This window comes from Coturnix japonica, chromosome 12 (genome assembly GCF_054131305.1).
Source record: "Coturnix japonica strain WE chromosome 12, WE-NBRP24, whole genome shotgun sequence".
Taxonomy (NCBI): Eukaryota; Metazoa; Chordata; class Aves; order Galliformes; family Phasianidae; genus Coturnix; species Coturnix japonica.
The window spans coordinates 18,765,329-18,791,002 of record NC_140674.1 but is presented as its reverse complement, the minus strand read 5'-3'; the positions used below and the strand labels follow the sequence as shown (position 1 = coordinate 18,791,002).

Below are 25,674 nucleotides of genomic sequence, written 5' to 3'. Positions count from 1 at the left end.
TCAGCATCCTTGCCAGGGATGGGCATGACCACTCCAGGGAGCCTGGCTCAAAAAACACAGTTTTGTCCATTAGAAAACACAGCCATTACCAGCCCAGTCACCAGCACAGCACTCTGTGTTGATATTTATAGCAGCCAAACATTCTAACAGGGAGCAGGGAGAGTCACAGTGGCTGAAATTCACTTTGGAAACCATCTGAAAACCGCTCTCACTACTGGAATCCCATTTAGCTATTACAGCTTCTTGAAACATACTAATACACCGGTCCCCGCAGAATAGAAATAGGAAGGACAGAGTCATCACAGTATTTACTGAGGCTAATCAATACGTGAACACTGAAGATTTATTGCAGCAAAGACAGCCTGTCTGCATGGCCAGAAAATGCATTTAAAGCCCTTTTAATTTTGCTGCCTTGGCCTCTGTTTTTAGTTCAAAGCACATCCATTTTTTGCACATCCATATTTCGAGATGTACCCAAATGGAGGAATCTATGGGCACACAAAAGAAGCCCTCCTTGGCACACCTTCAGAAGAAGAGAAAACGCAACACAGAGAGGTTCAAGTGCAGCCAGCCTTCACATGCAAGTTCAGGTTTATGGCAAATGAAACAACACCCAAAAGCAATGGGAACAGCAACCTTGACTGCAGACGAGCAGCACTCCCAGTGGGTCTGTGCCTTCCTCTCTGCTTTTCTCATTGCATGGAAATCTCACAGGAAAACCGACTCATCTCATCCATCACCAAACTGCACAGGGATACCTGTGGCTCTAGGGTAACCTGCCGGCCTTCAGCATCAGCCAGCCTCCACAGAAGAAAGATCTGTAGTTAATTTATTTCCCTTGCTTTAGCAGAGATGGTGACCTTTTATAATCCTTTCTCCTCCACAAATCTTCCTCCTTTTCCCATGTTCCTTCCTTCAAAGAAATCTGGCTGCTTTTGGCCCACAGAACTCAGCTCCACACTCACTTTCAGTCCACCTGTGCAAGTTAAAACCATATATACCACATTTCAAACATAATAAACTTCTGCCATCGATATCAGCTATAAATGCACAGATCCAATCTGGACATTTGGGGCTGTTCTGAAGGTCTGTGTGCCAGGTACACGTGATCTGAGCTGTTTGCTGTATCAGCCACGTGGCTCAGGGTGCAATACTTCTAAGAAGCATGGCAGCAAGACAGGAAGGAGATCTGCAACTTCTCTTTTGCCAGTTTATCTCGAAATCATATTAAGCTTTTATGCTTTTGTACAGAAGAGAAAGGAAAAGGCAAATCTATGCTGATTTACAGCGAGATTTCTATTGTTGCCTGGACATCAAACAGCACCCAATTAGTCCTGCAAGGATCTGACCCACAAATTATGAAAATAAATGCCTCGGAAGCTTTGATCTCTTGTATTTCTGTAGCATGCAACAGCAATTATTAGGCACATTTTATTACATCCAAGTTGCTCCATCTCATCCTCAGCAAAGGCTCTGCTGTCTCAAATGCATCCTACAGGCTCCATCCAGCAGATTAAGGGCATGGTCTCAAACAGTCGCTTCTGTCATGCACCGAGCACATGACTCAGCTGGCAGGAGGCTTTTTCCTGCTGAGTTTCAAAATTAGGAGCAAAGAGAATTTTTAAAAGGAGGGGTAACGAGGGGGAAGTGTCAGCCACCGAAATGGAATTCTGGAGTCTTTGTTAGTTTATAAAGGAATATACATCCTTTGCGATCCCCTTCGCTTGTGAGAAGTGTTGCTTTCAGCAGAGCTAAACAATGTATCTCTTTCTGTCCTCTGAAATGACACTGCTGAAGGAAGCAAGCAATAACTGTAACAAAAGGTTTCATGCACGCTGGAGCTGAAAACCACACGTGCGCTCACACGAACAGAAACACATCCGCCCACCCTCGCTGCAGTGGCAGCATTAAAACACAGAGGATGTTACACTGGGGCTGCTCAGGCTTTACTCAGCAGAGCAGCTCACAGCGAGCCTCACACCTGCCACAGGCCACCACATTCTGTATGGGGGAAGGATGGGACTGCATGAAGCAATCCGGTCTCAATTAATGGCAAGAGGGTGGTGTTTGTACAAAGCCATTAATATCTGATAGACTTTCTGTAGCAGAGCTGGTTATCAGCAGCAGAACAAAGTGCATAGCTCCTGCTGCATTCGCAGCCATTCATCAGCTGAGCACAGGGTGGTGAAGGCTGTTTGCACACCTACTGCAGGAGGAAACGCTGGTTCTCAGCAACACAAGACGCATCTGGATTCCCCAGCACTGGCTGCCTGATTACAATCATCTATAATTTACTGCCAATACAGAACCCTGAACTTCTGGCACGCACTGCAGAAAATTAACATTGAAAAGCAACATTCCAGATCAAAGGGAAAATGGCTCTCTGCACTCTCAAAGCATTTGCCATGACAAAATAAAAATCAGGCGTGCAGAGAGCTGTAACTGAGGTTTGATTAAACTCCTTATCGATGTTACCCCACCTTGCCTGTTCTGCCTCTCCTCCCAGTAACAAGTGCCCCAGGACTGGCCCCTACGTGCTGAGCATCCTCATCCCATGGGACACAGTCATATGGTTGGGGAACAAACCGTACAGCCAAGGCTCGGCACCTCACCCTTCACACCCCGACACCACATCCCATGGCTGCCCTTGCTCCTTTCATGCCCCACACTAACATTAGCTTCTCCCTGGGGCAGGCACAGGAGAACTGGCAGGATTCTCCCCATCTGTATTTTAGGCAGGAAGAAATCAGGCAGGGATCAATACTGTGTCCTTGCTCACAGGGCTGAGGCACGGGCTGGTGCTGATGTATATAATGACGGGTGCACAGTGGCTGTGGGTGCATTAGAGGGTAGTCAGGCCTGGTTTGCAATGAGCAGCTCAGAGTCCAGGCTCAGGGTGTGACTGCAGCTTACGCATGACCTGGCAACACAGAAATAATGACTTTCAAGTGCACCTCTTCCTCAGCACAGTGATTAATTTCAGGAGATTTACATCCTGATCAAATGGAAATGGTTTTCTCCCTTCACCCCCTAAAAACTGTCCTTAGTTTACACTGATTGAGGCACTGATGGACAACATCCAAGAGGGCCTAACCTCGTGAGTTCCAGCTAAACACACACTTGTGCTGAACACAGGTCCCAAATAACTGCATGGCAGCACAGCATGTAAAACACAACATAAAGATGCCTTGAATGTTCATCTCCAGAAGTCATCTCCAGTAAAATTAGTTTCTCTTTCTATTTAAGAAGAAGGTGACCTTTGCAAAAGCTGCCTCGGTTCTGTTGAGCGATGTTTTTTCAAAAGGAGTTGGAAGAAGCAGCTTAACGTAATGCTGCAGAGATAATGCTCCTGAGTGCTGGCTGGAGTGCTTACACCCCATTAGGACTTCTCCTAAATCTTTAATGATTCTGAAATACTCCATAACATGAAGTTCTGAATGCAGGGCAATGCCAGCACGTTGGGGCTTTTTTTGTTTGTTTGCTTTGATTTTAATAAGAGAGTTTTTAATCTTCACTGGCAATGATCGACGAACGGCCAGTGAGCTCCACTTCTATACAAAGCACATCTAGAGGAACAGCAGTGACATTTTTGGGTTTCATCCAATTCTTCCCAGCAACAGCTAATACCCACCGGCTCCTTAACTCCGCGCTGTCTCCTCTCCTAGTAAAGGCCAGGCGTTCCCAAAACAACCAACGATTTTAGGATCCAGTTTCCAGAGAGTGCATGGTCAGCACTCTGCAGAAGTCAATAGCAAAGCCTTGGTTTTTGTTAACAAGCCCAAAACAGAGTGACATCCAGGTATGCAAAGATAACAATTGCTCCTCCCCCAGAAAGCCTGTTTCTAAGCAGGAAACCTGCCAAGCTCAGGTGAGCCCATTCGCAGGGATAAGAGGCACAGCTTTAAGGAGAGGATCTCAGTCCTGAGTCCCCCATGTGCTGCTGAGCATGAGCAGGGGACAGGGCCAGCTCCAGGCAGAGCACCCGAAGCGTATCCGCTGCTGCAGCTGCAGAGCCCGTGGCCATCGCCGCATGTCAGCCAGGAGCCAGGCTGCAAACAGACATGGCACAGGGAAAGCTATTGACCTGGATATTTTGGAGGGATCGAGGCCACTGGCTTCAGCATGAGATGACAGCATTCACCCCGACACATGCTGAAATCAAATGGGAAGAGAGCAAAGCCAGCTCCGTCCTGACGGCTCTCCTGTGGCGCTCAGCTGTGCATGCAGCACCATGGAGCACAGCCTGCTGCAGCGCTGCTCACACGCGTTCTCATTTTCTTCCCAAAGAAAAAAACAACAGCAAAATCTGCTCTGTCAACAACCTGCATAAATCCCTGCATTAATCATGATTCTGCTAATAGCAACGCCAGGCCGTGGGGCTATTCACCATGCTGAGCAGACCAGCAGAAATACCTCCCAGCCCGGACAAAAGAACATTATAATGCAGTTTATCTTATCCCCTTGTCAGTGTAATACGCAGCACTACCTGTTCAATGGCCTCATCATTTTAAATTACAGTTTTCTGCAACATTAACAGTGCTCATTACCAGCGCTACGAAGACCTCTATTGTAAGAGCCCTCCTGATGCCAGAGCTTCTCCCTGCAGTCCTCGCTGTGCTGACACAGGGGACACCTGGCTACCATGGCAATGAGCGCAGGATAACATGATTGATAGAAATATGTTGCAAAGGAGGCAGAAGCAAGCCCGAGGTGTGCTCCAAGCTGCAGCAGGCCATGCACTGCAGTCAGAATTTGGTGCTTTGTTCCAGGCTGTGAGTGCATGAAGCAGCACAGCTCAGCCAACATAAACCCATGTAGCAAAGCACAAGTGCACGGGGGCTTTGGTGTCCCCTCTGCACCCAGCCCTGCACACACCTTTGTGCTCCATTCGGATGGGGCAGGCTGGCAGAGGTCCATCTTCTTTATTTCTTTATAGGTGTTGGCATGTTGTTCTTCAAACCCAACCTCCTGGTACACCTCGGTGACTCAAACTTGGCGATAAGCAGCCCAAGAGCTTCCTCTCCCCACTGCTAAGAAGAAACTATTCTCCCCCCTCCTAGATTTTGAGTCACCCCAGCAGCCACCCCTCACCTCTCTGAGCAGACACAGCAGCAGCTCCCCCACCCAGACCCATCCACAGCACCAATCCCGACATTCCTCTCATCTTCCCATAAATGACATTTTGCAAGGCTCGGGGAATTACGCCCCGCTGCCGAGTTTTGTGCTCAGGCAGCAAATTTACTATTGATTTCTGATTCAGGCCCTGCAGAATGATTCACGCTTCTTGCCCGATCTGCTGAATTTATGACCTTTAACAATTATTCTAAGTGCTAAAAGAGCTTGGTTTGGAAGAAGATCTATTCCCTGGCAAATTAAAGCCCTATTCTTGTCTCCCTTATAAACCAACATATCTCTCATGATTTAAAAGAAAGCGCCGTAACAGGTCTCTCCCCCCATCAGGAGACTGCCTCCTGGATACAGCCAACTTCTTCTAATCCTAATCTTATAGTGGGAGTCCAAAAATCCCAACTATATAATGGTACTCCCCAAACCCCCTTCCTGCAGGAGTAGCCCCCCTATGAAGCCCTCCCAGGGGCTGGGCTGGGAAGTGGGGGGGCTTCGTGTTTTCATGCCCTGGGGGCTTGCAAACAGGTAGGGGTCGAGATTTCCTCATAAAATGAAAACAAAATCCAGGCTGCATCTCGAGCACAACACTATTAAAAAGCCACAAGAACAGAAGAGCTGAGCACGTGGGGGTAGTCTTAAAAGGAACTAGTGACCTGGTTCACATACAGCTAACGCTGATGGTTAAATATAGATACATACACGGCTAATGGGGGTGGGGGAGAAGCAGAGGGCCCTCCCTTCCCCCCCCAAGGACACCTCTACCCTTGATTAACCCCAGTGGTTCCAGCTCCCTCCCACCCACTAAGGAAGGGATCACTGCAGGTCCCCTCCCCACAGGCTGGCGATGGGTCCCAGCCTGCTGTGCACCATGTCCTGCTGAGCAAACACACTATTAATCAGCCAGAAACTCACCAGGAAAAAAAGTAGGGCAAGTGAACAAAGACTGATTTTTGTTGTTGTTCTTTTTTTTTCTTTCCACTGAAACAAATACTATTTCTGATTCTAAAAACGTACTCGCACTTGTCCTTAGCTGGTTCTGCTACACTGTATTTCTTTCTCTGCCAGCAGGTTGATGGAAGCAGCCTCCCATCAGCCTCCCACCCCCAGCACTGAGCTGCTGAAAGCGAAGGGATGGAGAGGAAAGGGGAAAAAGGAGAAGAAAAAAAACAATAACAAAAAAAACTTGCAGGAAAAAGGCCTTGGGGGTGGCATCGGGCCACAGGCGGAAGCTGACACGTTCGACATTTCAAGGGTACGGCAGCAGGACAGCGATATCTCAAAGAGGGGAAGAGACGAGGGGGCACAGCGGGCGCTGCGTGGGAAGCGGTGCGAGCATCCGCATCCCGCATCCCTCATCCGCATCCCACGTCCCTCATCCGCATCCATCCCGCATCCCCGGCCGTGCGTCCCTGCGTGCGATTAACGGAGCGCGACGACACGCGGCGCTGCCCGGCCCCGCTGTGGGCGGGGGGAGCTCCGCGCTGCCCCCACCCCAAATCACAGCGAGGAGCGGCCCCACGGCGCCCCATAGGAGGGGCAGGAGGGCACTGGGCGTACACACACACACACACACACACACACGGAGCCGCGTGCCCGTAGGGTGCGTACACACATCAGGGGCACGCGCATATAGACGTGCGTGTGTGCAGAGCCACATTTCCATGCGTGCAGGCTGTACGCACGTACACTTACATACATGGGGGGACATGTACATGCTTTATCCACGCGTTTACACACACACACGGACACAGGCACGTACGCTTGCACAGGAGCAGATGTACATGCACGTACATTAACACACACGGACAGACGCACACACGTCCATACCGACACGCACATGCACCTCCATAGGCGCAGGCACGTCCGCACACACAGCCCGGCGCTCCCGCACGTGTGCACCGCCCGCAGCTCGGCCCCGTTCCGCCCCGCAACCCTCAACCCTCCGCCGTGCTCCTCACCCGCAGCGCCGAGAGGTCGATCTCGTCCAGGCTCCGTGCCGGAGAATCGCTCGCCATGTTTCCTCCGCCGCCTCCGGCGAGGCGGCCCCGCCACCACCGAGCTGGCAGTGGCGGCCGGCGAGGCGCTAGAGCTATTTAACGCCTCCCCTCATGCGGGGCTGCCGGGGAGGGAGAAGCTGCCGCCGCCGCCCCTGCCCCTCCGCCCGCACCGCGGCACCTAGGGGCGGCTATAGGGGCGGCTATAGGGGCGGCTATAGGGGCTGCCGGCGGGCAGGGCACGCCGCGGGCTGCGCCGGGATGGCGGCTGCGGCGCCGCATCGCATCGCATCGCCGCCCGCCCGGCCCAGCTCGCCGCCGGGGCCGCCTGTCAGTCAGTGATGGGAGGGAGGGGGCGGGCAGGGGGCGGGCGGAGGAGCCACGCGTGGGGATCGCGAGGCCTTTTGTCTGCGTGGGGCCGCGCTCCGTGTTGGGGATGGGGAGACGCTGCCCGGCTTTGTACGGCTCCGTGCGCGGCTGCGCCCCGGGGCTGAGCCAGGTATCGCATCCGCACCCCAAAGTGACCCCAAGCTGAGCTGTCCCCAGCCACCGGCTGGGTCAGTGTGTTGCATTTGGCCGAGAGCCGTCGTTTAGAATTCATAGAATCGTTAAGGTCGGGAAAGACCTCTCAGATCATCCAGTCCAGTCCATCCACCACTGTTGCCCACTAAACCGTGCTGTAAAGTACTACATCTGTTCTCTCCTGGGAAACCTCCAGGGATGGTGATGGTGACTCCACCGCTCCCCAGGCAGCCTGTCCCTGTCCCCATGTCTGACAGCTCCTTCTGGGAAGAAACATTTCCCAGTACCCAAAGGCAGCCTCTCTGATGCGACTTCAGGCCATCACCCCTTGGCCTATCACTGTGAGCATTGGCCGACCCCCACCTCGCCACAACCTCCTCTCAGGGTGTTATACAGAGCACTAAGATCTCCCCTGAGCCTACTCCAGACTAAACAACCCCAGAAATGGCCCAAACCCCTCCACGCCCCACTAAGCAGACTCAGCACTGAGTGTTTTCCCTGTTTCCCTTTTTTCGGATGTAGTTTCTGCCAACCCAGGTGCCATGTATAAATATATATGTATAAAAAATCTGTTGCCTTTGAGAAAACCGTATGGGAGCTGTGCTGACAACATCAGCTCTCCCCGGCTCATGTCAGGATCTCGCAATATGCAGAGCTGGGAAGTGGAAACCCTACACATGAGTCAACTGGCAGGCGGATGGGGTTTTCTTACACTTTGGGCTGGAGATGCGCTTTGTGCATTGCAAACGATCGCAGTTCATTGCAAGGAGGGTGGCAGTGAGGGGTTTTGGGTTGGGAAACAAAGCCTGGTGCATGTGAGGTGCGTGGATGGGGTCACAGTGTTGGATGGCTTCATTCCCTTCATCCAACCCACAGATCCTCCACGTCTTGTGCAATGATCAGTCCTCAACTCTTTTAGTGCCTCTCTGTATACGCTCCTTCTGCCAGGAGCATCCAAACAAAACCTTGCAATTGGAGTTGTTATGACAGGAAGCAAAGCACTCTGTTGAATCAGCCCAAAATGTTTTGCTGTGAGTCAGTTGAACACAAAAGTTGCACTTCCACCTGACGTGCCAGAGCAGGAGCTGGGGCACCTCTCCTACAAACAGCTTCCTGAGATCCTTCTCCACCCCACGCTCAGCTCTGCAGAAACTGGGACCTTGGTGGCAAAGTGTTGCTTGTGCCATTTCACCCCCATTTGGAAGATAGAGACATATAACAGCATCAGCTTTTCCTACAGGTAGCAGACCCCAGCCTTGGTTGGTGAGCACCTTAATGAGCCAGAGCTCACCTGTTGGTGGTGCAGGGCTAATGTTGGGTCGGTGGTTTTGATTTATTCATTAAAGGGCATCGGCTCACATATAAACTATTCTGTTCAGTTGACCTCTGCATAAAATTAAATATAATCACCCAGCAGTTCCCCTGCTGCTGTGTTATGGGGTTGGATGTGGAATTAGTAAGTCTAAACAACGTGCAAGGCCTTGTCTGATTAGCAAGAGCTTCAGGAGCTCCGTGTTTTGGATCCTTTATTTTGTCATTTTAACCACTTTAATTCCCACCTCTTCTGTGAAGAAATAAACGTCCAAGGGAGCCCTCCTGTCATATCTTTTATAGTCATTTAAAATGTGCCAGTTGTGTGTGTTTAGGAAGCAATCAAAATCCTATTTTTGCATTGTTTGCTGCAAACCAAATGCCTTGCTCCTAACAACCCAGTTCCTGTAGCCCCACAGAGGAATACTGATTTATCCCTTTGTTACCAAGATCTCAAGGATAGCATCCATATGCAGCAAGAGAGCCACATCCCCTGATTCAGGAGGGAATGCTTTAGAGCCCATTCAATACAGCACAAACTGCTCTGCTCCTGAGTGCTGCCTTTGCTACCCTCTCCATGGAGGCTGCTTTCTCTCCAAATTCCTTTTATCAAAACTATTTAGCCTCCTGATATGTACTTTTTTTTGTTTTGATTTGTTTTCTGCTGATCAATCTGGATCTGAGCTACCCGGAGACAAACAGCATTTAGACTCACTTTCCCTCTTCTATCTTGGCTTGTCTCACAGACCAAAGACAGCCCCAGGCCTGGGAAACACCTGACCTGAAGCCACCCCCATCTGGCATTAAACACAGATCAGTCGAACAAGAGAAACTGGCTCTATCTTTTGTCAGATGCAAATTGCTGGGAGTTAATTAAGACACATTTCAGGATCAGTGAGGGCTGTTGGTTTTTTTTCTCCTTAATGTTAATCTGTCCCGAGGTGTGGGTAGGGTTCTTATATCTCCTTAGCAAGGGGGTTACAAGGCTGGAGCTGCACAGAGCAGTCAGCAAAGTTGTTCATAGCAAGGGTCCCTTGTGTGCAGGGTGCTCAGAGCCTTGGCACCTGCAGGCCAGAGGCAATGTGGGCCCAAATCCTTCTTGGCATACTTATTTTTCTGGATTTTCATTTCTTTTTTTATTGATTGATGCCTTCCCCATGGAGGTAGAGCTTCAACACCAAGTGATTCTGCCTTTTTGCAAGCGTGCTGAATGCTGTTTTGCTTCCCACTCACAGTCAATGACCAATGCAGAAGCCAGTCAGAAAACAACTGGAGGTACTTGAAGCAACTTGAAGCAATCCTCTGAGTAGTGCTTAACGTGGTGTCTGAGTAGGTAGACAGGGCCCGGGCCAATTGCTGGTGCTTTATGTGGAGGTTCTCTCAGACATGTTTACTTCCTCATGCCTGCACGGAGATGTGGCAGTCTATGAAAGCGCTGCTCCTGGAATTAGATGAAAATGGCTTTAAAAAAAAGAAATAAAAAAGGAGAAGAGTTTCTAGGTCCTGTCATAACAGGGAGATGCTTAAAAAAGATAACCCAAATGTTCACTACAGGCAAGACATGCTGTGCTTTCAAGAAGTGGATGGAGGATTTCAAAGACATCAAACATTCTGGCTTGCTGAAACACAAAACCACCGTCAGAGCTCCCACAAATATCACCTCACCCTGTCAGAAAGGACTCTATGTGTGTAAATATACACCCATTCCTAGACTTTATGTGTGGAAGTTGTTCCATGGCAGGCAGCAGGAGGGTGGCTCCAGGCTGCCTTCAGGCCCAGGAGATCCTGCAGTTTGGATATTCTGACTGACAGGCCATCACAGAAAGCAGCAGACTGCCTTCAACTTCAGTTCTGTGCCCCTCTGAAGGCCTTTTCCAGCCTGCAATATGGAACAGCCTTCCCTCCTACCAGTCCCAGCTAAAGGCATTACCACCACCTACAGACAGAAAAGTCTGAGTGTGAAGAGCCAGTGAGGAGACCAGCCAATGTGGCTGTGGCAGCTCCTCACCATGAACGTGCCCTAGTGACTAACACAGTCAATGCAGACATTGCCCCTCAAGAGCCCTGAAGCCTGTGTCACCAAGAGATACCTCCAGAGAGCCACAAAACAGACAAGGAGATTGTAGCAGAGGCCGGGCAGTGGGGAAAGCCAGGTCAGCCCCTGGAGCTGTGTGGGGTTACACAAAACAAGAGGAAACAGGTGTTGTCAGACAAGTCGATCGTAGCATCAACACGTGATTTACGAGAAATGAAAAATCACTGAAACACCGGGCAGGAAATGAGGTGGTTTTGAAAATGAGAGTCTGTGAAAGATGTGGAATGACTTGATGTGAGCCAGCGGTGTGTGCTTGCAGACCTAAAAGGCAACTGCATCCTGGGCTGCAGCACAGGGCGGGTGGCAGTGGGCAGGGAGGGGATTGTCCCCCCCTCTGCTCTGCCTTTGTGAGGCCCTACCTAGATTGCTAAGTATGTTTAGACTGTCTGATAGTGATAGGATAAGGGCAAATGGTTTTAAACTAAAAGAGGGCAGATTTAGGTTGGATGTTGAGGAAATTTTTCACTCAGAGCACTGAGGCCCTTGCACTGCTGCCCAGAGCTGTGTGCCCCATCCTTGGAGGTGCCCAGTGCCATGAATGGGCAGCCTGAGATGGTGGAGGCAGCCCAGGGGATTAGGACCGGGTGAGCTTTAATGTCTATTTCAACACAAGCTGTTCTATGACTCCAATCGAGAGAACAGAAAGGAGCAGCTTGATTTCCCCTCTGACTAGGGGAAGCTGGGACTGGTCTGTGCCCTTAACCTGGGCTATGGTAAATGTATCACAGCAAGAAACCATTAGCTAGAAACAAAATAGCATGAGGATTCTGGGACACTCAGACAAGCACACTTAATGAATGCAGATCAATACCAAGCAGCAGAGTTGTGGCTGAGTCCCATTCCCCTGTGTGCCAGCGTTGGAGTAGGAAGGATGAATTGGAAAATTTCCTTTGAAATTGTGGCCCCTACAGGCTCAAAGCAGATAGTGTATTAAAGGAGAGAGATTTGAAAGTGACAGTATATACTTAATTCATCTCAGGGTTTCAGAAGTATGTGCTTCTCAATTTGCTTGCACTGAGGATACTGAAGCCTCTGCCCATCCTATGGTTCCAAGGTGGGCCCTTTGAAAGCAGGCAGTGATGAGTGGGTATTTTCCCAGTTGATTTTCTCCCTGCTATCCATTATGTACCACTTGGCTTTTAACAGCATAGACAGAATGCACTGAACGCAAGGAAATAATAACTGGAAAAGGAAGAGTATGAAGTGCCAAAACCACAGATTCCCTTATGTGGTATATATGACAGCCCAGCATAAAATAAAGTCAAAGGTGCTGCTGTAAAACAACTGATACAGGAGTAAAATAAACAGGGATCAATCCCTGGATGTGACTTGACTGATGAAGGGGGAACTGACCAAACCCACCTCAAAGCACTGGGTGACAGCTGTGGGCACGGGATCAGGTTGTTACAGCCAGAGAGCTGAGCAGGAGTGAGACACAGCAGATGTGACATGAGGCCAAAGCACCATGTGATGGGTTTGAGTGGAAGAGAGCAGGCTGGATTTGCTGGTGAGCAGCAGCAGCAGAGGTCTCTGGACTGATAGTCAGTATGCAAGGTGGGCCCATGGCGAGATCCACAAGCCTTGAGATGACAGCAAGCTGCACACACCTCCATAAGGTTAATACCTCCAATCTACCAGGATGCTTCCCCTCTGCAAAACATCTATAGGTTATTTAGATGTTACAGAAGAATTCAGTGCTCTACTCAGTTAGGAAGTAAGAAAGGCATATCCCAACAGAAAATCCAGTATTCTCTGCATAGGTGGACTTGGTGATTTATGAGCAGTTGCACACCTAAATGACACACACAGCGAAGTGGGAGTTCTGCAAGCAATGTAGCTGACACAGGCTGTTTGCTGAAGGGGAATTAGGCTGTTCCTCTGCAAAACTGAGTGTTAAGAGCTAGTCTGGCTGCAAGTTGATGGCTGTCAGACTGCTGAAACCCACACTGCTATGGAAAATAGGATTTGGGCTCCTGAAATGCTCTGGCTCTTTTTCAGCTTTGATTTTCTCTCTTTTCTGTCCGTAACATCAGCTAGTGTAAGAGTTGAGATGCAGCTGGCCTAAAATTACCAATTAAAAATGGTGAAAGAACCTGTAAGACAACTGTAAGACAGCAGCTTCTTCCAAGCATACAAAGCTGCCACATTTGTCTTCACCAGTTTTGCCTTACATTGATTCAGGTCCTGACACTGCAGGACAATAAGCAATTCAGAAACAAAATGAGCACATCAGTTTAATGTTGAGATTAAACACAGTAAAACTAAGAGAAGCAGCAATAATTTCATCAGAAAGATATAAGTTTATAGGATGAAAATGGCACTACTTCACATTGCATTGGAAAATGTCTCAATCTTAGGAAAACTAGTCTGAGACTGCAATCTTTGGGAGGAGAAGGGAAACCAAATACTGGCTCTGTGCTTACAGTCTGCCCTGCAAGGAGCAGGAACTATATGGATGCTGACAAAAAGATTTTGGCTCTACTGAACTAAGTTTCTGTTTGAAACAGCACGTCTCAGCTTGGGGAGACCTGTGCTGCTGATGCATTTTGAGTAATTTCTGCTTAAACCTTTCTGATATGGTAAACAGAGTAATAATGAATTGACAGGACATAGGGAGTGCACAGACAGACCAGAACCCAAATTTGGAATTTGATTATTCAGGCTTTTTTTTAGGGCAACAAGCAGCGAGTGCAGTGCAACACATGCTCGTGCAGCACAAGAGCTTGATGGTGATGTGTCAGCTTGAATGAATGATTCATTATTCCACACACGTGCTGGCTCCTCAGCCACTCCAGACTGTACCCATCTGGATCTCAGGAGAAATTCCTCGAGTGTGTAATTGTGTATAATGTGATCATCCTGCAGCAGGAAATAGGTTTGTAAGCATTCTTACCCAGCACAATTGATGTCACACAGATACGGCCTGCAAGGAAACACAGGAGAGATGCATTGCAGCGAGCCGTTTGAGAGCTAATACAGCCTCCTGGGAGCCACATTTTAGGCAGGGAACATATTTAAGCCCAAACAAGGAAGGCACATGCAGTATTTCAATTTAAAATGGCTTGGTGTGGCTGCATTCAGGGGAAAAGGGCAAAAGAGAGAGGGAAAAGAGAGGGCTTGCTGACCTGCAAGTGCCGGGGAGAGGATGGGTGACAAGACAGGAGCATGGAGAAGGATGCTGACAGGTGATGGAGCCGAGGGCACCTTCCTCCTCCTCTTCCTCCTGCACTGCTGTGGCTGCAGGACCCGCAGGCGGTGGGACCCACTCCAGCTCACAGCTGCTGACAGACGGCATCGCTCACCTGTGTCAGAGCCGGGATTCAGGCTGGCTGAGCCCGCAGCACCCTCTAGAGGATAGCAGGCACCCAGCCCTGGCTGCCAAGGAGGGCGTGGGTGCGCTGCGCGCCATCCTCCTCCAGCCCTGGCTTTACATGAGGTTCCGTCCCCTGCTCTCGCTCAGGCTGCAGGACACACAAGAAGAGTGAGGTGAGGTTACCTAAAAGTGACCTGTCCCTGAAACTATGCTTTAGTGTGGCCCTGAGGAAGAATAGCTTAAATTCCTTAGGTAATGAACAAACAGCTGCATTGCATTTGTATTGTGCAGTCCTGTTGCTGAGCTCTCTTCAGCTCACTGTGTGCTGGGCAGTACAGTCCTAGAGCATATGGGATTCACCTAGGCTGTGCTATGTAAAAGGCAGGAGATATTGGAGGACGTGCATCCTCTGACTGCTCTGCTTGTCCACAACTGTCCTTTCTGCAGTTCCTCACTTCTGATATTGCCAAAATGGCTCTTTTCCACACAAAGCCATTACTGTGTCTCAAACCAATTCCACACGCAGTACCTCATTCATGTTTCTGAGGTTGAAGGGCTTTATATCTCATTCACAAACCGTCTACCTACCTGAAAGGGGAGCATGCCTAAAATGTGAAAGTCTAAAATGTGAAATCCTAAAGCATAAGGAAGCACTGACATTTGAGGTCGCACATACATCCTTCAGATCAAAGCAAAAAAACGTTGTGCAAACAGACTGACTCCTCTCCTGAAGTCTCAGACATACAGCAAGCAGGTTGCAGCCCGCAGACCTGCTGAGGCCTGTTTGGAGCCCTTTAATATGAACTGGACCAGAGGAGAACAAGATAAGAATGCCAACCTAGCAAAAAGAGTATCAATTGCAAGCACTTTTCTGCCTGTTTTGGTGCCTTTGTGGGTGCCCAAGCCCTGCAACAGCCATCACGTGCCCTGCTGTTCCTCCCAGCCCAGGACTTGCAGCCCAGCACTGCAGTCCCTTATCCAAACATGCAGCTTGGCTCAGGGCGGCTCTGCATGGGAAGGTGTCAGCAGGGCCCCCGAGCACCACACAGACCGCTCCTACTTCCTCTGGGCACCACTAACTCAGATAACAAACCTGCAAAGCTCTGATAACACTGTCTGCCTCCCCTTTGTCCTCCAGTAATAGCTTGCAGGGTGTTTAATTATCAAGATCAAGCTGAATATGAAGAGATCACTCATCATTGATTCTGGCTATAAACTGTTTCCCTTGCAGAATAATTTCTTCTTTTTCAAGAACTTCCTTCCCCCCACCCTCCCCTCCAAATTAATTTCCACCCCAGCCACGAGGCTCAGCAGAAAGCTTTGCCATCATCATTTGGAGCGAAATATTCCGAGTAATCAATCAGAGCAGTGGAACCAATTTGGAATCTGTCACTTCTAATTTCTCCAATAAAACAAAAATTGAGCATTTCATTCCCACTGCTGTTGGGATTCAGGCTCTTACAGCCCTCGCTCCGCTGCATCAGCGCTACAGAGATGTACTCAAATGTCTGAAGAACTGGTGGAATAAAAAGAGATTGATTTTTAGAGGGGAAACCTGGTTATTCACTTGTATGTGTATTTTTAATGGGCTAATGGATAAGGGATGAAGCTGCATACCCAGTAAAAGCACCTGTGTGCCTGCATATGTGATATAGAAACCTAAGAAACAGAAGTTAATGTTTTCAGTTTGCAGGATCGCTTGGAAGCACCATCGATGCTTTATTCATCTCTTCTCCCTTGGAGGTCAGCACCATTCTGCTTTTTGCTCTCTCAGTGCTGAATTTCCTCTACTGAAAGTTAAAAGGGACGGTCGCAAGTTAATCCCATTGTGGAGATGGGTTGTTTCTGTCTGCACTTCTCATAATGCCTCGGGCTCATTAAAACAGGATTGTTTATTTGTTTCAAGAAGTCCAACATTCCCTTCCTGTGCAGTTCTACTTCAGCAAATTCTCTCTCCTGGGAAAACCCCAATGGCTCAGACCCACCCTTTTATTTTCAGAGACTCTCAGCCTTTTCCCACCAGGTCCCACTGTTCTGCACCCCATGAGCAGAATGTGGCTGCATACCCCAAAACAAGCAGGAATGAGACCAAAGCCAAGTGTTTCAGCACGCCATGCTCCGTTGTATTTTCAGTCCTTTAATACACATTCATTTATCATATACAGAGTGGGGAGGAAAGCAATAATCAGCAGAAACAAGGGTACAAACTGGGTTCCAGCAGCCTTCACAGAAGGGATAGTGGGTGCTCATGGAGGCAGGGGTGAGGGACCTGCACTCAGCCTGCAGTGGGAGCTCTCACATTGGGGACAGGTTTTGCCAGAGACAGGATACAGAAAATAACATTCCAGGAACTGTGACTTTTGACAAGGTTTTTCTTTTTCCCCGAGTGTCAGGAAACAGTCAGTACATCCAAATTATTTACATCCAGGACAGAACAGCGGGAGAGTAAAAAAAAATAATCAAAGATATGGGAATACAACAAGAAAGCAGGCAGGAAAAAAGAAAAAAAAAAAAAAAAAAGGAAAAACCCATAGAAAATCATTGCATTCAGTGGTCTGATGGAGTCAGTGTATGTTGCACTTTGATTCACTGGCACAGCGTGATGCTCCTGGTTTCACCCCCATCCTGCTCCCAGCTGTGCAGCACGGAGTGCATCCTGGGGACCTTCTGCAGAATGAGTGCCACAAAACACGAGCATGCATTGAAACACAGCTCCCACAGTGTCCCTTCCACTGGCAGTGCAGAACAGCAGCAATGGGGGACCAGGGCAGGGCAGTGGGACTGGGGTCTGCACATTCAGCAAGAGGAGAGAGAAGCATTTGTTTAAAGGGCCATCCAAATACCTTCTCATGGACCACAGATGCAGCTGGTGGGTATAGACTGCAAACACCAGGCAGTTCTAGCAACAAGTGCAAAAAGGCACAGTTCCACTGCAGTGATAACAGCACACCAAGCCCGAGTCTGATTGTGCGTGGATTTAAGGAACAACGGCATTGTGCACCATCACTGTCGGCCTGGGAAAACTTATACTGAGGACTTGCTGGCCTGGTGCCTCCATGAACACATTGGCCAGCTGCAAATAAGTCAGAGCACAGACCTGTGCCTCCCAGCTGAAGGCTGAGCCCTGCAGCCAAAGCACTGGCTGTCTCTTACATTACTATTAGCAACATTCTTAGCATACGATGGCATCTTACCCCTCAAGTTTTTAAACCACATGTCAGTTCTACGGTGAAACATTTATCCAGTCCATCTTCCATACAACAATATACATACACTTTTAAATATTAGATTATTATCATTTTTTTCAATCATTCAGATATGATGAGGAGTGTGAGTTCCCAAAGTGGCATCTCTTAAAGAATAAATTAGGAAAAAAAAAAGTGGCATACTTGGTTAAGCTGCGAAATGAAGCATAAGCCTGGGAGAAACCTCTCTCCTTTCATTCAGTTCTAATGAGTAAATGCCACAAGAAACAGTGCATGTTTCCAGGCTTGCTAGTGCTTGAACCCACATCCCACTTACAGTACTGCACATCTGCGAGCAACCCTTTGCAGTTGGAAGGTCTGCAAAGCCAAAGTGCTCTGGCACTAAGACCTAAGAAGCAGCGATTGTTCAGTTACAGGTATCAACTATCTCAAGGTCTTCAACCTCACAGGGTTCTTAATATAAGAAATAAAGCTCCAGCTGTCTCTGAGCAGAGCCAGAGCCTGGGTATGGCCAGCAATGGCCGCAGGGTGCAGGTGAGTGGAGTGTACACTGCTGCTCAGGTGTGCAGAGCTGTTCTCTGCTAACACCAATAGCCATGAAGCCCCAATAGTTTGCTTCCACCTTAAGGACAATATAATCTAATGATTATAACTATCTTTGCTAATAAGAGAACGAGGACAATAAGAGCACTTGGAAGATGACAGTCTTACATTTCTTCAAGGTTCATGCATACAGGCAGTGGGGGTTGAGCCTTTTCAACTATGACTACTGATCTCTGTGACTTGCAATGGCTCTGACAGGCTGTCATTGTTTGAAGTTAGCAGCTTTGTTCCAACTAAATCAGCTAAAAACATCTCAAGAGATAAAAGCTCTGAAGCAGCACTGACATGGCATAACAAGACACCTTTGATCTCTTCTGATTGCCAACAGTTGATGCACGGCACCTTGCTCTGGCTCTGCGAGAGGGGCAAACCCCAAGTTGATTTTCAGGTTAAAAAATAAGAGAAAATAGTTATCTGTTAGCAGCACGCCGGCCAAAAGCACCAACCTCTTGGACCAAAGATTATCATGACACTTCTGCACGTGCACTTCCACCTGGCTGATCAGACCATGAGTTCACCAAACAGAAAGGAGAAATTCACAATTCCATCTACAAAAAGAGCGTAAAGCAGAAGGAAGGGCAGGACATGGCTGCAATGTGATTTGCCCGGGGAATGTTGGTGTTCACTTCTTGTTCAAGCAATGCCGTGCAGAGTGACCTGGTGCCTATTTACAGTTCTGAAGACAGAGCAGACAGTCAGCTAGAGAGTGATACCAGCCACGTGGCTGGGAATAGATGGATGATGCTGTAATTCTTTTCCAGTTAAAAACAGGTGAGATTGTTGGAAGAGCTAAGAACAGTAAAAAGAAACTTGCTTATGAATTAAATTAAAAACCATATCACCTGGGCTTTTGACTGGGCAGCTTTGGGAATGTGGAGCAATGTAGGTCACACCTCAGTGAGTCCCAGCCCTCCCAGTCCTCAGCCTCCCACCTCTGCAGATCTTGCTGAGCATTTCCTGCAGCGTGTTCTTAGTGTTTGACACAAGGAGCTCCTCTCCCAAGGCTGCAGCTGGGGCTGGGCAAGAAAACAGGAGGCACAGTTTGTTGCAGGACAGAGGATGGCACAGAGACTGGGCTGGAACCTATGAACCTAGAACATGGAACTGGCCATGTACTAGCCCAGGAGATGCCCTGTTTTGCTCAAGGATACTGGATCAAATTGCTGCTTCACTGCACTGTAAAATGCAAAATAGCTTGGGAATAGAGTTCTACTTGGGAGGATGCATTCTGAACAACCGAGCTCAGGATCACAACTGGTCTAATAACAAAGAAGACCAGAGAACAGGTTTTGCTGAATTCCCCCCTTTCCTTGCGCTTACCCTATCTACAGAGTGATGTGCCTGCTCAGTCTGAGCACAGCCTGCTGACACCACCTCTGTCTTCATGGCCTCTCCCTTCTTTTAAATAGGGAGCAAAAAAGGAATGGAAAGGTCTGCCAATAGAATGTGATATAATTGCATGAGTGAAGTACGTGGAGCATAGTGTTCAGCTTGGCTCATGCTAGCTTACGAGTAGCTGTTCCCTGTCACACTCAGTGCCTTATCTGCCTTCAGCTCCAGAGACATAAGGCTTTAGTTTAAAACTTGGAAAAAGCTTCCAAGTGCCTTTTAAACAAAATGATGCGCTGTATTTCTGTAAAGGTCAGAGAGACGCCAGCACCTTCAGCTCCATGGAGGCTGCCCTTTGCCAGCACCCACGCAGCACCATGTTGCACACAGGGATGCTGATTGCTCTAGCCACAGGAAAAACAGTATTTTTCCTCCCCTAGAGGGGAGAAGAGTCCAAAATACTGATGCTGACAACAGATTGTTTGTATGTTTCCAACTAAGAGATGCAACATCTACACATGGCAAGCAGTGATGGTTGGGCAGCACCTCCTGCAGTGACAGAACTGCTCAAAGGGCTCTGATGGTGCCCAAAATGAGGTGAGGGTCTCTGCTGAGCTGCCATGCGGTGCCCCCCTGAGGAGACTCCCACAGCACAACCACAGCACATGTGCAACCACAGCACACAGCTGGCCGTAGTGATAACAGCAGTTAGGATGTGTTCCCTGTCCTAGGAAGTGGCATGCATCCTTTAGGTGCTCAGAACATGCCTTAAGAAGTAACTCCTTCAGAGTTGAAGCTTCTTATTTGTCATAAATTCTAAGTCTTTCTGCTACTCTCCTTTCTAGTGTTGATTTGCTTGAAGTTCCTCCACCAAGATCCTTGAGAAAGGCACATTAGCTCGGTGGAGATCATTTTGCTTCCCTTAGCAACAAGTAGCTCTCAGAAATCACATATTGTTCATCAACTTGTCTTAGAGAACCGAACTTCAAAATGTAAAACAATCAGTCAGCATTTCTTTAAGTCCAAACCTCCATGGGTACCATGGACTCCTTTGTTCCAACGGAGGGAAGCAAGTACTCTTCCTCCAGGAAACGGAATGGGAACTGTACCAGAAACCCACGAATCTTTTTCAACTCTTCAGCTGCTTTCACAGGATCATCATTTGCTAATATTGGTTTGTTGATGAAGTCACGCAGCTGGGCTAAATTATTCACCTGGTCGCTGGGAAGGCATCGAAACACCTGAGAGCAACAGAGAGAAGAAGTGGCAGGTCAGTGTGGGGAAATACAGCGAGGTGGATATCGTGAGGAAGGTAAAAATACTGAACACATATTCCTCTGGATGGCAGCAGTTTAAAAAACAGCTTGGAGATGGCTAAGTAAAAGCAGACATGCTGGAGTGGTGTGAGGATGCTCCATGACATCTTAATGATGCTGTTCATTCATTCAGAACATCTGACTGACTTCAGGAGCTGGCCCTGCTGTCCCAGACCTCCCACCTGCAATGGAACAAGGCATCACCTTATCGAAGATGGTGGCATTGCGAGCTGCCGTGGAGATCCACACCTCCTTGAAGAACCGTTCACAGACGGGATCCTGGTGGTCTGGATTCAGATCGGAGCCACCGAGGACAACCCTGAGACAAAAACAGGAAGGGATTGATGCCTGCTCAAGCCAAGTCCTGGCACTCCTTCTCTTGGAAACACCAGGAAAGGAATCTGTCCCAAACACACAGGTCCCCAAGCTTCACTGGGACCTGCCAAAAGGCAGCACGCCTTCCTGCTGCCACAATCCTTCAGCCTTATTGCTGTCTAATATTCGCCCTTTCTTCTGTGCATTAACTGTCCAGATGGGAAATATGGGGGGGAAGAAAGGAAAAGGAAAGAGGTCTTAATGAAAAACCAGGTGTGTTGTTAGCCAGATGGCTGCTCTGAGTGAACAAACTTTCATTAGAAAGAGATACCACCACCCAAAATTGAGACGGTGTGAAAACAGTATCCGGAGCAAAACATCACTGTCTTATTTACAAGCTCCCCTAGAGAACTCCCTGAGCAAAATGTAAGTGAAGCTGCCAGCTGAGGGCAGGGACAGCAGGAGGAAGACTGACTCTGGGCTAGAGCCAGGCCCAGCAGTGCTCAGTCTGACACAGCAGCAGCTTGTTGGATTTCTCAGCTTGTGATCCCGATCCTGGCCGGTCCCCATGCCCTACCTGAAGCAGCGCAGCCGGAGGGACTGGGCGAAGCGCCCGGCGTTGTACTCCTCCCCATCCATCACCGAGGGCACAGTCTCAGTGTCCTGCACTATGATGGCTATTTCGCTGTCCCGCTTGCCCAGCATGCTGCGGTCATTGATGTTGGCAGAGCCTGGGAGGGAATAGGCAACGTCACGTAAGTGATAAAGCACAAAGACAGCACCAAGAGAACAGTCCCTCCTGGGAAGGTGGAGCGCTGGACTTAGTTAATCTTGACTGTTCTTAGAAGGGGAGAAAGGTCATTGCTTCTTCATGAGCATGGGAGGGCATGGAGAGCAAAACTAACCAGGAGCCATCTGAGGCGAGGGCTGAGCTGCTGCTCTGAGGGAGGGGAGAGTTTCACTCTTGCAAAATCAGCTACGGAAATGCTCTTTGGCAGAGCTCTCTTTGCTGATATAACAGATCAGAAAGGGTTTTGTTAAAGAAACAGGTCCAATTCTGCTTTTCACTTGCAATGTGCAATTCAGTGCCTGAGGTCTCTTGTCTTTGCTTCACAGTCTCATAATAAATATGGTAACAGAGACAGATGAAATGCTCTCTCTTACTTGCTATAACCTATTTCCCCACTCCTAGGAAACAGAGCTGATAAATGACACATGTTGTCCAAACCGTCCAAATTTCACAGCACATTCTGTTCTTTAAGGAACAGATGACAAGTCTCACAAGTCCTCCTGCTAGAGCCGAGCCTGATACAAGACAGATGGACGATATTCCCTGCACTGGGATTCTCATCACTGCTGCACGGGGATTTAAAGCTGTTTTCAAAATAACAAATTAAACGACAGCTTTCCAAACCCTGTTTTGCCTCCTACCTACCCTGCTGATGAATTTATGTATTTGTAACCTAACAGCAAAGTATTTGATAAGGAAGAACTCCCAGCACAGAGATGCACGCAGCATCACAGCCCACACTGGGCAGAGGCTAAGGGCAGAATCCCTGCTCACCGATTATGACCGTGTTGTCATCGGCAATCAGCAGCTTGCTGTGGACATAGATGAGCTCAGTGACCAGTTTTCCTTCCAACTCTGCATAAGTTCGGAGCCCACAGAAAGAAATGTAGTTGATCCACTTATCTCCAACTGAGAATGAAGAGAGAACAAAACCAATGGGCTGAGAAAAATAAGAAAAAACCCTTTTTATGTAAAGCCCCATACAAAAGGCACAGCTTGATTTAACAACTTGTGCTACAAAAGCACACGAGCAGGGACTGGAAGTACATTTATTGAAGAATGGACATTAAAACCACCTGTGGGCTCTCTGCTCTGCTGCCTGCTCAGACATTCCACTTTGGTGACAGGCGACCCAAATCCCCCTCACACTGCAGGAAAGTACTCCCAGCTGATATGGGAACCTTAAAATCACCAGACCTGGTGCCTGCTTTTCTGCAGAAAGGCTATAAGCAGGTACCTTGCCCATGCAAAGTACTGAATACACAGCCCAGTGTCATTGCCTGCAGGGAGGATTTACGCAGAGCACCAGAACTAACGAGTCTTTGGGATGCCTCTCATGATTACAAGGCACCTAAGCAGCTGGAACTGTGCTGCGCTGCTCCCTGGGGTCCTTCCCTCCTCCAGAAGGGGGCTGTATTCAGATGCAAGGCTGAAGGCAGCCAAGGCTCACATAACCTCTGGGTTGCTGGGATGCTGTGGAGGCTGAGGTCGCTCATGATGCTTCAGCCCAAACCCGATCCCTTGGCTATACCAGCAAGAAGTGAGCTGTGTGCAGCCAGGAGCTGCAGATAGAGCCTTCTGCCTAATGTTTTGCAGCAAGGCTTTTGGTGTGCCTGTCCCCACCGCCTGGGGCTTGCACAGCTGTAGCTCTCCCAGCGTAATGCTGCAATGAGAAAACGTGAGCTTCAGCTTACAGATCCGTCTGTCCAATGGCAGCTCATGGCCACATAGGAAAGGAACACAGCTCTTACCTTCTGGCTTCAGCTGGCTCAGGATTGAATTTTCTCCTCGGCACATGGTCCTGGAAAGAAGTTAATCAGCTCTGAGTGCCGCAGCAGCTCGAGCCAACAGCATATACTGAAGCAAGGTAAATTGCAAACACAGATGCCTTTTAAATACCCCGTGCAAGCAGAAGAAACGTATGCACATATTCCCATACAAATGAAGAACTAACAAGGCAAGCTGGGGCTGGGTGGGCTGTAAGGTCCCTTCCAACCCAACTCAATCTAATGCTGGGACCTCCCTCTGTGGTGTGTGCCCTGCTCACAGCACAGCACTGCAGCCGAAGCCACGGGGCCCCATCACAGTGCAGTTTTGGGTGGCCCCCAGCACACAGTACCTGTAGTTGAAGTGCATGATGGCCTGCAGTGCATTGCCTCCCCCTGTCGAGATGTCACCCTCAAAGCCAGGCAGCAGTGGGATCACCACGTACACTCGGTAACGCTTGTTTTCCCTACAACAACACATTCAAGGAAAATATCAGCCTGCAAGTCTTCCTGCTTGGTCTCACTTTCTATGTGTTGACTGGTTTGATTTCTGTCCACGAGGCCACTACAAAAACTTGAAGGGAGCAAAGTATGAAATGTACTTCCAGGTTCAGGTCTTCTCTACCTGCCGTCAGTTCATGCTCAGATTATTTTTGCAGACTGTGTGTGCCACTGTGAGAGTTTGCACATCCCAAAGCCAGTGGTACAAAGCAGCTCTGCAGTCTCTGCTGCTGGGCACTACAACAGGCAGAAACCCAACAGTGAGAAATGCCTGCTCCATTCTGTCCTGAAGAAGACAGAAACATCAGAAAAGTTGGGAAAAGCCCAGGGCACAAGCAGAACACCAGCTATTCAAGAAGGTATATATAGCTATGTAGTTTTAGACAAAGAGGATCTGAGTTTGCTTCATTTCCAACAGCGCTTCCCTATAGCTGTACGTGGAAAAACAGCATGTGAAAGAAAGTGTAGGAAGCTTTCTGGCCCAGCAACATAGGGATGCTCTTTTATGTTATGACATACATAGATCTTCAAGATAAGTTCTGAAAGAGCAACCTTAAGCAAGGATGCCCAGGATCAGAACAAAAACAAGCCTATACCTGTGGAGCTCAGGTTAGCACGGGGTCAGGCATCTCATGTAACAGGAGCATCTTGCAGCCAGATTGTGTCCATCCCAGCACAAACTGCAGCCCTTTGCAATGGGCTGCAATTGTTCTCCAGCACTTATCAGAAAAAGAGCCTCCATCAATAGCTGAACCCTGCAGTCAAATTCTCAAAAGGTGTTTGCACCCCCAGTTTGAAAGCAATCCTCTCTACAGATAGTTTAATCAAACCAGGCACCCCAGTTAAACCTTCTCATCCACCAGCTTAGCCTCCCTACAGACCAAGACTGGCTGCCTATACACAAATGTGGGGCCACTGGGAAGCACAGAGGGCTTGCCTTTCACACAAATTACATCATTAAATATACACATGCATCAGAGTAAATCCAAAACACCATTTCCTGGTAGCACAGAAACCACTGAAGAGTCTGACTGCTGTGAAAGCATGTAGATGTTTGACCACACAGGTGCTATGAAGAAGAGCAACTTTACAGTCGTGTCCATTACAGTATTATTTTGAGCCACGCTGCATAAATGCAGCTGGCAGACTCTGACTGCCTTGTTAAGGTTACCTGTGAGCTTTAAGAATCCTCTGAGCAATCGCATCGCCGATCTTGTTCCAGACAACTTTGTCGTCAGCACAGCTAATAAAAAACTGGTTCTGCGGGAAGAGCAAGCACTACCACTGTCACATACTGCCAGAGATGAGCAAAAAATACGTACATATCAGCATGCTTCCCTTCAGATCAAGGGCTTTGATCTGATGCCGGTGGAAACAGCCCCAAAATTTCAGAGCAGACTCAGTGTAAATATCCCCCAAGTCTGAAAATTCCTAAAAGAGCAGCTCTCAAGAATTGCCCTTCTGATGGCACCACGACCCCGCTGCC

At 48.6% G+C, this 25,674-nt stretch overlaps 2 protein-coding genes and 1 long non-coding RNA gene across 17 annotated transcripts in view; all 3 read right to left on the bottom strand.

Moving 5' to 3' along the window:
* Nucleotides 1-7,435, bottom strand: part of TNIK (TRAF2 and NCK interacting kinase) — a 122,886-nt gene extending 115,451 nt beyond the window's left edge. For all 13 annotated transcript variants that reach the window (XM_085513294.1, XM_085513298.1, XM_085513295.1 and 10 more), the window contains exon 1: nucleotides 7,086-7,435. In XM_085513294.1, the coding sequence (XP_085369420.1) occupies nucleotides 7,086-7,142 (57 nt within the window). In that variant the 5' untranslated portion in view covers nucleotides 7,143-7,435. The remainder of the gene's footprint in view (nucleotides 1-7,085) is intronic.
* A 1,689-nt stretch (nucleotides 7,436-9,124) lies between these two features.
* On the bottom strand, nucleotides 9,125-15,064 carry LOC116653867 (uncharacterized). Of its 2 annotated transcripts, XR_004308459.2 has the most exons (3): nucleotides 14,175-15,064; nucleotides 13,943-13,972; nucleotides 9,125-10,395 (listed from the first exon to the last, which is right to left on the bottom strand). It is a non-coding gene; the product is annotated as an uncharacterized LOC116653867 (long non-coding RNA). The 2 variants fall into 2 exon arrangements; XR_004308458.2 differs by lacking the exon at nucleotides 13,943-13,972 and having other exon boundaries at nucleotides 9,153-10,395; nucleotides 14,175-14,371.
* A 1,399-nt stretch (nucleotides 15,065-16,463) lies between these two features.
* PLD1 (phospholipase D1) overlaps nucleotides 16,464-25,674 on the bottom strand; it is a 44,406-nt gene continuing 35,195 nt past the window's right edge. For both annotated transcript variants that reach the window (XM_085513293.1, XM_015871959.3), the window contains exons 20-26: nucleotides 25,360-25,448; nucleotides 24,041-24,154; nucleotides 23,673-23,722; nucleotides 22,696-22,830; nucleotides 21,709-21,862; nucleotides 21,021-21,135; nucleotides 16,464-20,741 (exon numbers count right to left, since the gene is read on the bottom strand). In XM_085513293.1, coding sequence (XP_085369419.1) covers nucleotides 20,517-20,741; nucleotides 21,021-21,135; nucleotides 21,709-21,862; nucleotides 22,696-22,830; nucleotides 23,673-23,722; nucleotides 24,041-24,154; nucleotides 25,360-25,448 — 882 coding nt within the window. In that variant the 3' untranslated portion in view covers nucleotides 16,464-20,516. The remainder of the gene's footprint in view (nucleotides 20,742-21,020; nucleotides 21,136-21,708; nucleotides 21,863-22,695; nucleotides 22,831-23,672; nucleotides 23,723-24,040; nucleotides 24,155-25,359; nucleotides 25,449-25,674) is intronic.